The sequence below is a fragment of the Miniopterus schreibersii genome (assembly GCF_964146895.1).
Source record: "Miniopterus schreibersii genome assembly, chromosome: 3".
NCBI classification, from domain to species: Eukaryota; Metazoa; Chordata; class Mammalia; order Chiroptera; family Miniopteridae; genus Miniopterus; species Miniopterus schreibersii.
Window position 1 is genome coordinate 30,385,535 of NC_138103.1, and position 15,293 is coordinate 30,400,827.

The window sequence follows — 15,293 nt, forward strand, 5'->3', positions numbered from 1 at the left end:
CATTTTATTCCCAGCATCTATCAGGCACCTAGAGAACATCTATGAAATGAATAGAAGCATGGCAACATTTTTCCCAAAATCAATACTTTCACAGTTCAAACCACAGATGTCACTTACCACCCAAGTGGCCTGGAGCAAATCACTTAACCTCTCTATGCCTTTGTTTCCCCTGCAAAATTTGGATAACAATTGGGTCATTATGAGGACTAAATTACTTAATATTTGTAAAACATTTATAACAGTGCCTGGCACATAGTAGATACTTTGTTTTTACTAAATAAAAATAGAGTTCATGCATGAAAGAATTGATCTTTTACTACTTTTTCAGTCTTAGCTCCCCTGCCCCCCCCCACAGTAGCCTCTGCCACCAGCTCATATGCACACCTCCTCCTAGACTGAACTCCTAACAATTTCCACATATGCTAGAAATGTTCATGTCTCTAGACCTTTGCACATGCTATTCTCTGTGAGGAAGACCTTTCCTATCTCTTTCATCAGTGAACCCTTATTTATCCTTCACAATTCAGCTCAAACTTCACTTCTAGAAACCCCTGGACTCAGAGAAAGGTGGTCTCTCCCTCCTTTGGGCCTCCATTTCATCCTATTTTCATGCTTGTCTGAGCTCCCCACTGCACCCAAACTCTCTGAGAACTGGGATATATTTTATGTACTGCACAATGCCTGGCACATGGTAGACATAAAAAATGCTTGTTAAATCAATAAATGGAAGAATGAAATATATTAATAACCTTACCTTAACTACTTCTATAATACAATAGAATAGCATGTCAGATCCCACGACAAATGAAGATTGACCACAGTTGACTAGGAGGTAAATCAAGTCTAGTTCTGTAGTTAGCCAACTAGCTTTTCCATCAACCATCACAGAAAAATTCACTTCTCATTACTAGATAGACTATAGATTTCTAACTTATGAATAATAACATTAAAGCTTCAAAAACTCCCCAGAGACATTCTTGGGATCCAGTGTTTACGGAGTAGTCTGATATGCTTAGCTCTTAGCCAGGCACTTGATTCTGACATCAGATTGAGTCCTACAGCTGTCCTACAACTGGGAACAGTGAAGCTTGGAGAGGGACACAGAGGTGTTATGAAACAGTCATCTGTCTGATAAGAGATGTGAGTTCTAGTCCTCGCTCTGTCCCAGTTGGCTATGTGACCCAAGACAGGGCTCCGCCTCTATCTGGGGAAATCCCTGTAAAATCTAGGAGTTGGATCAATAAGGTTTCTCTCAACTGGAGCAGTTTCTGAATGTGAGATCCAGACGGGTAGGGGAGGTGGTAGTGGGAATTGACAAGGTGAACTTACAGAAGTGAAGAAACGTCATTAAATGTCAATAAAAGGAGACATGAAGGCCATAAATAGAATTACTTTCCCCTCCAGCATCCTTTAATCATCACTTCAGCATTTTGAAAGATGAAACAATGCAGGTACTGGGAGGTTAAGGGGCTCATTCAATTCATCTGGGCCTCAATGAATAGCAGCCAAAGAATGACCTAAGGGCACTCAAGAATATTTCAATTTCCCAGCTTCTGAGTAGACTCTCTCCCCTATAACTAATCCCTCCCACTGAAGCACAGACTCCTCCAGCCTGGGGAGCCAGGGCTAGACTTGGAACAAACCCTCAGCATGTGAAATACCCAGGTTGCCAGGGGCTTACCTATGAGCCATCTCAAACCATCTGTCCTTCCAGAGTGGGCATCTGGTGAGCAGAGATCCTTCAGGGGCATTCTGCTATCACACAGTACCCTATTCTTCTGCCATCTTTGATCTTAATGGTCCTCCAACACCCAACAAGTAGGTGGAAGTGCCCCCAACATACACATGTATTCACATGCACATATGTATATGCATATGCACACATATACTGACACAAACACATGCATACAAGCACACACCTACACACATGCTTACATAAGAGTCTCACAGCTAAGCCAGGCTGTCAGAGCTGCTCCTTCACCTTCTCTATCAATGCTGTGGAGTCCTAGCCAATTTTGCTCAGTGGTTAGAGCGTTGGCCAGCGGACTGAAGGGCCCCAGGTTCGATTCTGGCCAAGGGCATGAACCTAGGTTGCAGGCTCAATCCTGGGGGCCGGTTGGGCCATGTGCAGGAGGCAACCAATTGATGTGTCTCTCTCTCTCTCACACATCTCTCTCTCTCTCTCTCTCTCTCTCTCTCTCTCTCCCCTCCTTCCACTCTCTCTGAAGAGCAATGGAAAAAATATCCTCAGGTGAAGATTAAAAAAAAAAAAAATGCTGTGGAGGTGGCTTCATGCCAGGAGTCCAGAAGAATATAGGAGCCTTCTAGTCGCTTACTTGATAAATGCCTCCTGAGGAGAACAGATGAAGATAGAAAAATTGGGAAAGGAAGCTGAAGCTGGGTTAGCTGAGCACCATGTGTGAATGTGTGTACACATGTGCCCAGGCACCAGGGGTCAGGCAAGGAAAAGAGGGGCCAACAGAAAGACAAAGGTAGAAAGAAACAGAGAAGGTGGTGACACACCCTCTCCCCTACATCTCTCTCCTTCTTCCCTTTTCTTTCTCTTCCTCAGTGATTTCCTTCAGTCCTGGGTATGGCAGAATCTTCCTCAGGAGCCTGAGGATGGACGACTCTCCCAGCCTATGGTTCCCTCCTCTTGGTCTCAATTTAAAAAGCAAGGGAGGCCCGGCCGGGGGTGGCTCAGCGGTTGAGCGTCGACCTAAGATCCAGGCGATCGGGGTTCGATTCCCAGTCAGGGCACATGCCTAGGTTGCAGGCTAGGGAGCTGGTCAATGACTCATCATTGATGTTTCTACCTCTCTCTCTCCCTCTCCTTTCCTCTCTCTGAAATCAATAAAAATATATTTTAAAAATAAATAAATTAAAAAGCAAGGGAGCAGCCCTGGCCAGTGTGGCTCAGTTGGTTGGGCATCGTCCCATGCACCAAAGGTTGTTGGTTTGATTCCCAGTCAGGGCACATGCCCAGGTTGCAGGCTCTATCCCTGGTAGGGGGCGTGTAGGAGGCAGCTGATACATGTTCTGCTCTCACATTGATGTTTCTTTCTCTCTCTCTCCCTCTCCCTTCCTTTCTCTCTCTGAAAATCAATTTTTAAAAAAACAACGCACAGGTAAGGGAGCAGGGGCCCCAGCAGCAGTCACCCTGCAGCGTCCTGGTCCCCAGATGGTTCCATCTCTTGGGTACTCCTGCTCTCTGCCTGCCTATCCTTTAGGGCCAGTTTCATCCTCCTTGCTAACCACAAGCTAATCCCCACTCGGCCACCTAATGATGCGGTGTCTGTACCTTTAAAGCAGCGGCCCCAGGCTGGGTTATTGTCTCTCCTCGTAGCCAATCCGCTGGGTTGTTGGGGGCGGGGGGGATCCGGCCTCCCGATTGGTCGCCCCGCGCCCCGCCCAGCTCAGGATCCCGGGAGCTGTCCGGCCACCTCGGTGCTGATCCCGCCGCCGCCCACGGGCTACGAGCAGCGCTAAGAGGGCACTATGAGTGGGGGTGTCTACGGCGGAGGTGAGCGAGCCTCTGGCTTCGGGCTCTCAAGCCTGGCGAGGCCTCACCTGCAGCCCTGCGCCCCGAACCGGCGCGACCCAAGCTCTGGGCATCCCGGGGCCTGTCACCTCGGCGCTAGAGCAGGTCCATCCCTGGGCTTGGGTCCAGCGCCACTCCTACCTTCCTTATTCCCGGGACTCTCGCACCCGGCCCAGCCTCTGTACCCTTCAACCCACCACTGCCCGGCTCCGGCCCCTTCCTTGCCAGCAAGGAGAGTGGCCTGAACAAGGCCACTGGGCGAGAAGGGACTCTGGAAGCTTGACCCCCACTCCCAGGACCCCGGACTCTAAGCCAAGCTCCCAACTGCCCCGGCCAGTGTTGAAGGTGGCGAGACTGTGGTCCTGTCCTGACCTCTCCTCGGAACTATCCAGGGGGAGAGAGTTTGGGAGAGACCTCCTCATGCGCCTGTCTCCTCGCACAGATGAGGTGGGGGCGCTGGTCTTTGACATTGGCTCCTTCTCAGTCCGCGCGGGATACGCTGGGGAGGACTGCCCCAAGGTGAGCCTTTCAGCCCCCTTCCCAAATCCTAGGGCCTCCGGACTCCCCTCCAGGCTTCCCAGGAACCCAGGGCTCTCACAGCCCAGAGAGAAGCTTTGCTGTGCCGGAACGTGGGAAGTAAACCCAGGGGTGGGCTGAGGGCCCTGCGGAGGGCTTGGACAGGGGCAAGAGGTTGACCCCTCTCCCTACCGGTTCACCCCTCCAGGCTGACTTCCCTACCACAGTGGGGCTGCTGGCCGCGGAGGAGGGGGGCGGGCTGGAGTTGGAGGGGGAGAAAGAGAAGAAAGGGAAGATCTTTCACATCGACACCAACGCCCTGCATGTGCCTCGAGATGGAGCAGAGGTCATGTCACCCCTCAAAAATGGCATGAGTAAGGGGCCCCCACCCACCGCCTCCTGACACAGACCTGGAGCCCACCCCACAGTCCAGGACACAGCACCCCACACCCATGGAGTCTTCCTTGCAGCTACCCAAGTCCCAGGGATCCCTTCACTGCTTCCCACAGCTGCCCAGTTCCCAGCCCAGTTCCCAGATACCTGGGAAGGGGGGATTGCCACTGGAGCTGATCTCATTTCCCCTCCCCTGGACTTGGTCTTTCCCCTTCCTTTCCTTCCTGTCTCTGGACCCCTGCCTGCCCAACCTCATCTCTTCCTGCTGGTCTCCTCGCCCCAGTCGAGGACTGGGAGTGCTTCCGCGCCATCCTGGATCACACCTACAGCAAACACGTCAAGTCTGAGCCAAACCTGCACCCAGTGCTCATGTCGGAGGCCCCGGTAAGTGCCTCATCCAGCCCCTAGTCCAACTGAGGGGCCCACCATTCACCTCTCTCCTCAAGCCACTTCCCATCAATCACTCCACCTCAATTTTCAGACTTTCCTTCTAACCACATCTTCAACCACTTTCCTTCCTCCCTGGTTTAGTCTCCATCCCTCTCTTTCTTCCTACTCTTTCCACTCACCCTTCCCCCAGTCAGCCTTATCTACATTTTTCCCCCCTAGTAAAGTCCTTTTTGTGGCCTTTTAACTTAAATTTTAGTCAATATTATGTACGCACATAAAGAATCAATTTTCTTTACAAAGTATGTTAAGAAAAAACCCTGCCATTCATACCCTCTTCCTTCCATTTCCCTTTTCCAGAGGCAACTACTTTTCTCTCTTTTAGCTAATTTTTTGTCATTTTCTTTCATATCTCTAACACACTTAAATTGCTGCTTGTGGATTTTTTAGTTTTAGGTATTATCTATGGATTTCCAACTATAAAAAATGAGCATTTAGCTCTCTTTCCTCCCTTCCCCTAGACCACACCACACATATTTGTTATTCCCACCTTTAAGTATGTTGTATTCTAGGTTTTCTAAAGGTCAATATTCAGTATTTACACCGTTATTATTATGTATGCTAAAAAGGGCTGAGCCAGGCAATAAACTATAGTTACTTTTCCTTTCCTGCACAACCTTTTGTTTTCCCTAGAACTGAAAATTGTCTTGATTTTTATTTTGCATAGTTTTCTATCTACTTAATAGTGTGACCCTAAATTATTCATCAGTTATTTATTTTTCTCAAAACATTAATTCCTTTAAGCATTCTGTCAGTTTCATCTTCTTGAAGAAATCTCTCCAAGAATCCATTGATTTCCTCCACTTTGGACTGGTTGGCTTCTACACATAGAGAATATAGCTATCATCCTGACATCTCCCTTTACCATCATCTTAGGGAATCCTTTTGCCTCTCTCCTGTGTTAAAAATCCTGTTTCCTGTATCTCTTGACTACTTTTATTGATTTGCTTTGTTATTTTCATGGAGCACATCCTCCAGTAATTGCCTTAGAAAAGTCACAGGAAGAAAACTTTTTGAGACCTTGCCTGTCTGACCTTGTATTGATAGCTTAGCTAGGTATAACACTCCAAATTGGAAATCATATTTCTTCATAATCTTGAAGGCACTTTTCTATTGTCTTCCAGAATCTATTGTTGCCATCCAGAAGGCTAAAAACATCTAATTTCTAATCCTTTGATGTAGTGTTTTTTTTTCTGAAAGTTTATAGAATTTTCACTTTGTCCTCAGTGTTCTCTAATTTCACGTTATTATATTGGTTTATTTTCATCCATTGCTCTAGACCAGCAATTTTCAACAAGTGTGCCACAAGAATTTAAAAACATGCAATTTCTAACTATTTAGTCAGGGGTACTGACCTCTTTTCCCTTAGACTGTCAAATTTTAAAAAATGACAGCAGCCAGCATAACAATAGCCATCTGATGTGAATGAATCAAAATTACACTTTTTTTTTTTTTAATATATCTTTATTGATTTCAGAGAGAGGAAAGGAGAGGGAGAGAGAGAGATAGAAACATCAATGATGAGAGAGTCATTGATGGAGCCCGCAACCCGGGCACATGCCCTGACCGGGAATTGAACCCTGATCGTCTGGATCCTAAGTCGATGCTCAACCGCTGAGCCACGCCCGGCCAGGCTAAAATTACACTTTTTTTTGTAAGATCAGCAAAAAATATATTTTTTGGTGTGCTGCAGATTTTTAGTAATTAGTTTATGTGTGCCATGAGATGAAAAAGGTTGGAAATTGCTGCTCTAGACACTCAGTATGTCACTTCAATCTAGAAATGTATATCTTTCAATCAGTAATTGAAAAAAACAATTCAGTAATTATTTAATTCAGTAATTTAAATTACTTACATTATCTCAATTTTCTGTTCTCTCTTTTGGAAAATCTTATCATTTGGATTCTACATCTCTTGAACTGGTTCTCTAATTTTTGTATCTTTTCCACCTTTTTAATTTTTCCTCTAATTTCCAAGGTATTCCTTCAGTTTTATTTTTTAAACCTTCTGTTGAGTTTTTTATTTTTACTTCTATATTTTTAACTTTCAGGAGTTCTTTTTTTGTTACACAAATGTTACTTTTTAGAGCATCCTATTCTTGTTTCATGCGTGCAATATCATCTGTTACCTCATAAAGGAGATTATAAATTTTGTTTTTCTTTTTGAAAGTTTTCGTGTCCTTGCCTAACTTTGGTTCTTCTAAGCTGCTTTTTTCTGCTCTTTTTGGGGAGTCTCTATCTCATTTTAGAGGTTTTTCTTAGATTTATGCAAATCCTTGGTTGTTTGCTTATGATTAAGATGGGGACTAAAACGCTGATAGAAAGCTGTGTGGGGTAGGAGACATGTTGACTATGACCTTTGCTATAGGTTTCTCTGACTGGAATGTTTGTTAGGCAGCCTCTGACCATTGGAATCTTTAGATCTTTGATGTAACCCACAGGAAAGACTTCCACCCTAAAGACAGGCTTGGTATCCCCATTCTGAAAGCCAAGTGAGAGAATAGGGCTGATGTTCACCACATTCTATATGCATGGTATTACTTAATTCCCATTTTAAGTATGATGTCCTCACTCCCAATTGCGTCAAGTGTCTCATCAGTTTAGAGATCCATTTTACTTTGTCCAGAGTAAACTTTCAGTTTTCTGTTGAGGTTAAGATGGGCAATAGCCCAGTGATATGGAATTGGGGAAAGAGTTTAGGGATCTGTTACTTGAATGGCTTTAAACAATTTTATTTTAGCTTTCCCTCACTTCTACTTCCAGAGATAACCTGAAACTACCAATTCCTGAGTCCTGTTAGGATTCTGCAATTTAACACAGGTTGTTCCTGGTTTTTTCCATTACTGGCTTATGAGTCAGCATTCTTGGATCTGTTAAGTCAGTTACCACTCACCTATCTGACCTCCAACCTTTGAATATATGTTCCTGTTTTCTCCTTTTTCATTATTCCCAACCCTTGAGGGAATCTCTCTCTCTCTGCTAAAATTCACATAACATTAACCTTTTTAAAATGTTAACAATTTAATACATTCACAATGTTGTGTAACCATCATCTCTATCTAGTTCCAACACATTTTAATTACTTCCCCAAAAAATCCATTTTCATAAAGCAGCCCCTCTTTACTTTCCCTGCCCCCAGCCTTTGGCAACCATTAATCTGCTTTTTGTGTCTACGGATATATTCTGGATTTTTCATAGAAATGGAATCATGCAATATGTGATATTGTGTGTCTGTACTTTTTCATTTAGCATAATATTTTTGAGATTCATCCATGTTGTAGTACATATCAGTACTTCATTTTTTTATTATGGCTGAGTAATATTCCATTGTATGGATATACCACAATTTGTTTTTCTATTCATCCATTGATGAACATTTGGGTGGTTTTCATTTTTGGCTATTGCTGATAGTGCTGCTATGAACGGTTGTGTACAAGATTTGTTTGAGTACCTGTTTTCAGTTCTTTTGGGGCTATAACTAGGGGTGAAACTGCTGGGTCATATGGTAATTCAATGTTTAACTTTTTGAAGAACTGCCAATTGTTCACAGTGGCTGAACCATTTTAGTTTTCCACCAGCAACTTACAATGATTTCAATTCCTCCACATTCTTTCCAACACTTGTTAATTCCTGGCTTTTGTTTATTTGTTTGTTTGTTTGTTTTCAAATTATTATTACCATCTTAGTGGGTGTGAAGTGGTATCTCATTGTGCTTTTGATCTGCATTTCCCTAGTGGCCATCAGCAATGAGCATCTTTTTATGGGTCTGTTGGTTTTTGTCTTTTAATACATTCACAATGTTGTGGGTTTATGTCTTTTTAAATTGCCTTTTGATTACAGTTTTGCTGGGATCCTGGAAGGGAATAAAATTAGATGGTTGTATTCAATCCACCATTTTTACCCAGAAATATCTCCAGCTTTCTTGACTCTGAAATTATTAGATTGGGGAAGAAAAGAGATGTATTGGGGGCTGGAGGAGCCTGAGGTGTGTATATTGTACAATAAAGAACACTGGGCCAGGAGTCAAGAAACTATGACTCTAGTCCCAGCTCTAGCAAGAGCTTTTCATGTGTTCTTGGGCAAGTCACTATCTTTCTGAGTTTTGTTTCTTCAGCTGGGTTCGGATTGTGATCTTTAAAATTCTTTATAGTTCTCACATTCTAAAGGTCTGTGTGGGTCAAGGGGACTGACCTCTGTCCCCAGTCAAAATTGTGTATTTTTAAGTATGGGCATGGGTCTGTGCCTCTCCATTTCTGAATGCCCCCCCCCTGCACTTTCTCCCCAGTGGAACACACGGGCCAAGCGGGAGAAGCTGACAGAACTGATGTTCGAACAGTACAACATCCCTGCCTTCTTCTTATGCAAGACAGCTGTGCTCACCGCGTATCCTCTGAGTCGAGCTGCTCTGCCTGGGTGGAGAGCCAGGGTGGGTGTGTGGCATGCTGAGTTGGGGGTTGGGCTTGATTCTATGGAGATAAGTTTCTGGAAGGGCAGACACCCTCACGAACACCATTAGTACAGAAAACCCCTGTGGGCTAAATACCTTGGACCCTGGGGTGGCCAGATCATCAGCCACTTCCCATTTCTTGGATCAGGTTGAGCAGAGATAGAGAGTTGGCCTAAGTAGACAGCAGGGGTTGGGGCTGGAGAGAGGAAGGAGGAGTATATGACACTGAGGAGTTTCCTTCCCAAACAGCTAATCAGCATTTATTTTTTTAAGGGCCTGCCTTCCCTTGAACCCTGTGCTATGCACTGGGGCAATATGGCCCTTAATTTCAAGGATCCCATGGGACATAAAACCAAGACTAAAGAGAGGTTGGGAGCTCAGAAGGAAGGAATAAAGGAAGATGTAATTTAGACAGGGAAAAAGTGACAGAGGTCTCAGCAGCCTTCCTCCAGTAGATGGATCGCAAACCAGGAGAAATTTGCAGACTGGGAATGGGCTGGACATCAGGATAGCAGAGAGTGACCAGGTCAGACCTGGGTCCCTGCCCTCTCATTTGCTGCTGCTGTCTCTTTGACCCACCTGTCCCATGCCAGCTTTGCAAATGGACGCTCCACAGGCCTGGTACTGGACAGTGGGGCCACACACACCACGGCCATTCCGGTGCACGATGGCTACGTCCTGCAGCAAGGTGGGGCCTCGGCCGAGGTTGGGAGTGCCTTGGGAGGCCAGGCTCTGACACCCCTCCCCTTCTAGGCATCGTCAAGTCACCCCTGGCAGGGGACTTCATTTCCATGCAGTGTCGGGAGCTCTTCCAAGAAATGGCCATTGACATCATCCCACCTTACATGATTGCGGCCAAGGTGGGGCCTCTGGGGCATCCTGGGCACTCACCTTATGTCTGTTGACCCACTATCCCATTAGATATAAGAGTGGGGAGCGGCAGGGCCCCCAGAGGACCCTGGGTCCAGTTTCTCAATTTACAATCAAGGCATTAGAGATCCAGACAGGCTGAGGGATGTGGCCTAGGTCACACAGCCAGCTGGTAGCAGGATGTGAAGGGCCAGTGTGGTGAGTTCTGGGGTCCGGTAGACTCAGTTTCAAGGTCTGCTTCTACCATGTAAGAGCTGTGCAACCCAGAGCATGAGATTGAAGTTCCCCAAGCCTCATTTTCTTCCCCTGTGAAGTGGAATAACAGTGCACAGGGTTGCTGTGTCAAATGAGACACTGCACCCAAGGGTTTGCCCTGGACCGCCCCATGGGATATGGCTCAGTAAAGGCTGTTTCCTCAAGGTTCCGGTCTCCCACTGTATTCCCTATTCCCTCAGCTTTCTCTGACCCAGGCCTTTCACATCAGCTGTACCCATTCCATGCTTGACATACCTGGAGATAGGGTCTCTCCACTATTTCTCCTCTAACAGGGAGTGAAACACCTTTTGTGGGCCACAGAGTAGAGCCCAGTGTCTATTAGCTGCAGAGCCATCGAATGCTAGGAATGCAGGTGCAGTCAGGATGGGCTGGGAAAGTGTGGGATGAAGAAGGATGCTCATAGGCTGTGCCCCCACAGGAACCTGTACGGGAGGGCGCCCCCCCAAACTGGAAGAAGAAGGAGAAGCTACCCCAGGTTTCCAAGTCTTGGCATAACTACATGTGCAATGTGAGGCACTAGAGATGATCCCCTGAAACACACCTCCCTAGCTGCTAGTCCCCTGCCATGAGTAGAGGGGAAGGGACAGAAGCCCTGTAGGGGGGATGGGGTTGAGGGAGGGGATGAGGGGGGTGACCAACCCTCACCTCCTCCCTGGGTTCTCAGGAGGTGATCCAGGACTTCCAGGCCTCTGTGCTGCAGGTCTCAGACTCTCCCTACGACGAGCAGTGAGTGGGGCCCACAGCTAAGGGGTGGGAAAGAAGGCAGGCCTGGGGCTTATGGGGGACGTCTGGTCCTCTGTGAGCATCCCGGACAAAGTCTTGCTCCTTCCTGGGCAGGGTGGCTGCGCAAATGCCCACAGTGCATTATGAGATGCCCAATGGCTACAACACAGACTACGGTGCTGAGCGGCTCCGCATCCCTGAGGGCCTGTTTGATCCCTCCAATGTCAAGGTTGGGCTGGCTGGAGGGCACTGTTGTGGGGCTGGCTGAGGTCCCCAGATGCCGAGGTGTGGGAGAAGCTGGGAAGGGTCACAGGAATCTGGGGAAAGGAGGTAGAGGGCCCAAAGCCCAGGTCACCTTTCTCTGCAGGGCCTCTCGGGGAACACCATGTTAGGTGTGGGCCATGTGGTGACCACCAGCATCGGCATGTGTGACATCGACATTCGCCCGGTGAGGCCTGAGCCTGCGGCTGGGCAAAGGGGCCCAGGAGAAGTGGGGAGACAGGGAACAGCCCTCCCCTACTTACTCCTCCTCACTGCTCTCAGGGCCTATACGGCAGTGTCATTGTCACTGGTGGGAACACACTGCTTCAGGGCTTCACTGACAGGCTCAATCGAGAGCTTTCCCAGAAGACCCCACCGGTAGGAGCCCACCCCCAGCTAGGGCCCTGGACTCCAGTCCTGGTTTAGCCTTTCAGGACCAAGTCCTTCCTTTTTCCCAAACATGTAGTGTTCTGGCCGTAAGAGCAGACCACCACACACCGTGGCTTCCCAGTCCTCCCCACCCCTAGCCCTGTCCTTTCCCAGAACCCAGGCATCTGCTTCTCCCAGCCCTTCTTCTCCCCCAGAGCATGCGGCTGAAACTCATCGCCAGCAACAGCACCATGGAGCGCAAATTCAGCCCCTGGATTGGAGGCTCTATCTTGGCCTCACTGGTAAGTGGGAGGGGGTCTGGCCTGGTTCTGACTGTGGGAAAGGGGCAGCCCCGTACCTTACCTGTCTCATTTATTCATTCAACAAACATTCACTTATTTATTTATTTATTTATTTATTTATTTATTTATTTATAAATATATTTTTTTTATTTCAGAGAGAGGAAAGGAGAGGGAGAGAGAGACATAGAAACACCAATGATGAGAAAGTCATTGATCGGCTGCCTCCTGCACGCTTCCGACTGGGGATCGAGCCTACAACCCGGGCATGTGCCCTGACTGGGAATCGAACCCCGATCGCCTGGATCCTAGGTCGATGCTCAACTGCTGAGCCACGCCCGGCCGGGCAGCAAACATTTATTTTTGAGAAATGGCAGTCAGAAGTGTTAATGTTCCATCAGGACACAAATCAGGGAGCAAAGGGAAAGGAAGCTAGAGAGGTTGGTTGGGATGAGATTGTGGTGGCCTTGTGTGCCAGGGTGAGGTACCCATTGTACTCAGCAGAGAGGAAACACTGAAGGACTGGGGCAAGGCTAGGTGACAGTCACAGGCATGTTTAAGAAGACTATGTCTTTAAGGATCTGGGTGTGAGCTGGATACAAGGGGACCTTGGAAGGAAGCTATATTGTCTTGGAATCATGGGTTGCAGTGGGGATGGGGTAAACAGCAAGGGGCAGTTAGAGAGGGAAGCAGGCAGGTAGGTGTGAGGCAGTAGGTGGTGAGTTCAGTTTGGGCCTGCTGCTGGGGCAGAAGCAAGATGTTGAGCAGGGAGCTGGAGATGCATACTGAATCTGGAGGATGTCAGCCGCACAGAGGGGACATCAGAGCCATGACAAGACGAGGAGGACATCCACTAGAGGGGGAGCCCCCAGGGCGACAGAAACAAGGGTCAGAAAGGCAGGAGGCTGACAGTCTGAAGTTAGCTTGGGGCTAAGCATGACAGCCGCAGTTATTGCAGACTTCCTATGTGCTGGAAGTGGACAGACGGCCTGACACAGTCCCTGCCTCCATGAGCAGGGACAGTTTAAAGGCCAAGACCATTAAACAGGAAGTCTCCACAAAGTGTGAGGTTATTCCTTTAAGGAAGGACCTGATCCAGTTCAGGGATAATGAAGGGCCTGTAAGGAGCATTCAAATTGAAATGGGAAGACTGAGCAAAACCTCATGAGGCAAAGAGGGAGAGAGGGTGTTTGGACCACGGGCAGAGGCAAGCAAGGCCAAAGGCAGTGAGCAGACACAATCGAATTATAGTTTAGGAAGCTCACTTTGACTTAGTGATCTCTATTGTGATTGGGGTTTGACAAAAGAGTGGATATTAGGGGGTGGATTTGGGAGCTTATCAGAGGTCTGACTGAGAGAATATGGACACTATTTGGAAGCAAGAGGGAAGGAGTCACATATGCAACTTAAAAATTTCTAGTAGTCATATTTAAGAGTTCAAAGAATCAGGTGAAATTAAGTTTAAAGAATATATATTTTATTTAATCCAATATATCCAGGTATCATTTCAATGTATGATTAATATAAAAATGATTGAGATATTTTACATTCTTTTTACTGGACTTCCTCTTCAATATCCGGTGTGTATTTTAAATAGAACATCTCAATTCGGACCAGCCACATTTCAAGTGCTCAATAACCACATGTGGCTAGTGGCAGCTCTATTGGACAGTGCTAGTGTAGAAGGCAAGAAAGACCATGAAAGCAGGTTTGGGCCAGACCTGGGAGAAGATAATAAACTAGATAATAAAGACATGTTGAGTTTGAAATCCTGAGGGACACTCAGGAAGAGGTATCCAAAAGACAGCTGAGTATTTGGCTTTGTTACTCAGCTGTGAGATCTGCAGGGGAAAAGGGAAACTGGGGGAGGGGAGGGTTTTAGCTCAAGAGAAGTCAAGGGAGTGGATGAGCTGGCCAAGGAAGCTTAGTTCTGTGAGCCAAGGAAAGAAAAAGGGACAGAACCATGGACACTGGCACCAACCTTCACGCAGAAACAGAGCAACCAGCAAAGAGAGGAGAGAGTCTGAGGTGCCCAGTGCAGAAGACTCTCAAGGGGCAAGTTTCAATAGGGGAGTGGGGCACCAAGTGGAGACAACTCCATCATAAGTTAGGTGGTGCAGGAATGGTGAGGATGGAGGAAAGATTTTTCTTGGGAATGAGGGAATACTTCACCAGTTTGTAGGGCCTCATGGAGTGATAGGATGCTGGAGGAGGAGGAATGAGGGTGTGTGTGTGGGGGGGGAGGTTGTTGGGGTGCTTGTTGGTTGACCTGGGGCTCTAAGTTCCACCACCCAGCTCAAAAACAGCCCCGGCCCAGGGCAGACAGGCAATACATACTTGTTGAGTGAATGAATCAACATTATGGTTGAAATTGAACGACATGAGGAAGGGTATTCGCACCCAGAATATGAAGGGGGTTGGCGAGAGGATGGGGGGAGTTGAGGGTTGAGGTTGGGGTTGGGGAGGTCGTTGCGGGAGGGAGGTGGGACTGAGAAGCGGGGGAGGCCAGGAAGAGGGTTTTGAGGGGCTGAGCCGGTACGGTGGAATGTGGGGAGGCGCTTCCCCCCGCTCCTTCAGGGTCTCCCTGACCGCCGATGTCGTCCCCCGCACCCAGGGCACTTTCCAGCAGATGTGGATCTCCAAGCAGGAATACGAAGAAGGCGGGAAGCAGTGCGTGGAGCGGAAGTGCCCTTGAGGGCTCCTCTTCCCCACCCACAGGCCCGTCCCGCAGTGGGGGGAAGGGGACGCAAAAGGGAGGAGAAGTTTTCCCTGGCCGCGCCTCCCCACGAGCAGATCGAAGACCCCCAACCCTCCCTCCCCCCATAACCCCCTTTTTCCCCCTCGCCCCTCTCATCCTCTTAGATTGTGATGTTTCTGGGTTGAAAGGAGTAAAAATGTTTTAAGAAAAATAAATTTTGGCCTCCTTGGGGGTGGGGAGTGGGTGCAAGGGTCTAGGGGTTGGCGAGCGGAGGGCCACACTTACATCCATTCGTGATCCCACGGTGGACACCGGGGCAAGGTCTGCGGGCGGGGCAGAGGCGCAGGAGCCACGGATGCCTCAGGTGTGAAAGGGACCGCGATCCAGGGAGGATCACTCAGTGAGGACCCGGCAGAGCCGCGCAACAAGTCGCCCAGCGAGGAGCCGAGTTGGA

General features: G+C 47.8%; 1 protein-coding gene across 4 annotated transcripts; it reads left to right on the forward strand.

Annotated features, from left to right (window-relative positions):
• Nucleotides 1-3,364: 3,364 nt before the first annotated feature.
• Nucleotides 3,365-15,042, forward strand: ACTL6B (actin like 6B). 4 transcript variants are annotated; one of them, XM_081131675.1, is made up of 14 exons: nucleotides 3,365-3,523; nucleotides 3,984-4,060; nucleotides 4,266-4,431; nucleotides 4,734-4,834; nucleotides 9,182-9,279; nucleotides 9,937-10,031; nucleotides 10,097-10,203; nucleotides 10,908-10,997; nucleotides 11,154-11,215; nucleotides 11,327-11,441; nucleotides 11,580-11,660; nucleotides 11,711-11,851; nucleotides 12,058-12,144; nucleotides 14,756-15,042. In XM_081131675.1, the coding sequence occupies exons 1-14, from the start codon at nucleotides 3,499-3,501 to the stop codon at nucleotides 14,834-14,836; spliced, it is 1,326 nt and encodes a 441-aa protein (XP_080987801.1). In that variant the 5' UTR covers nucleotides 3,365-3,498; the 3' UTR covers nucleotides 14,837-15,042. The 4 variants fall into 4 exon arrangements, with proteins under 4 accessions (XP_080987801.1, XP_080987798.1, XP_080987800.1 ...); XM_081131672.1 differs by having other exon boundaries at nucleotides 11,756-11,851; XM_081131674.1 differs by lacking the exon at nucleotides 11,711-11,851.
• Nucleotides 15,043-15,293: the final 251 nt, after the last annotated feature.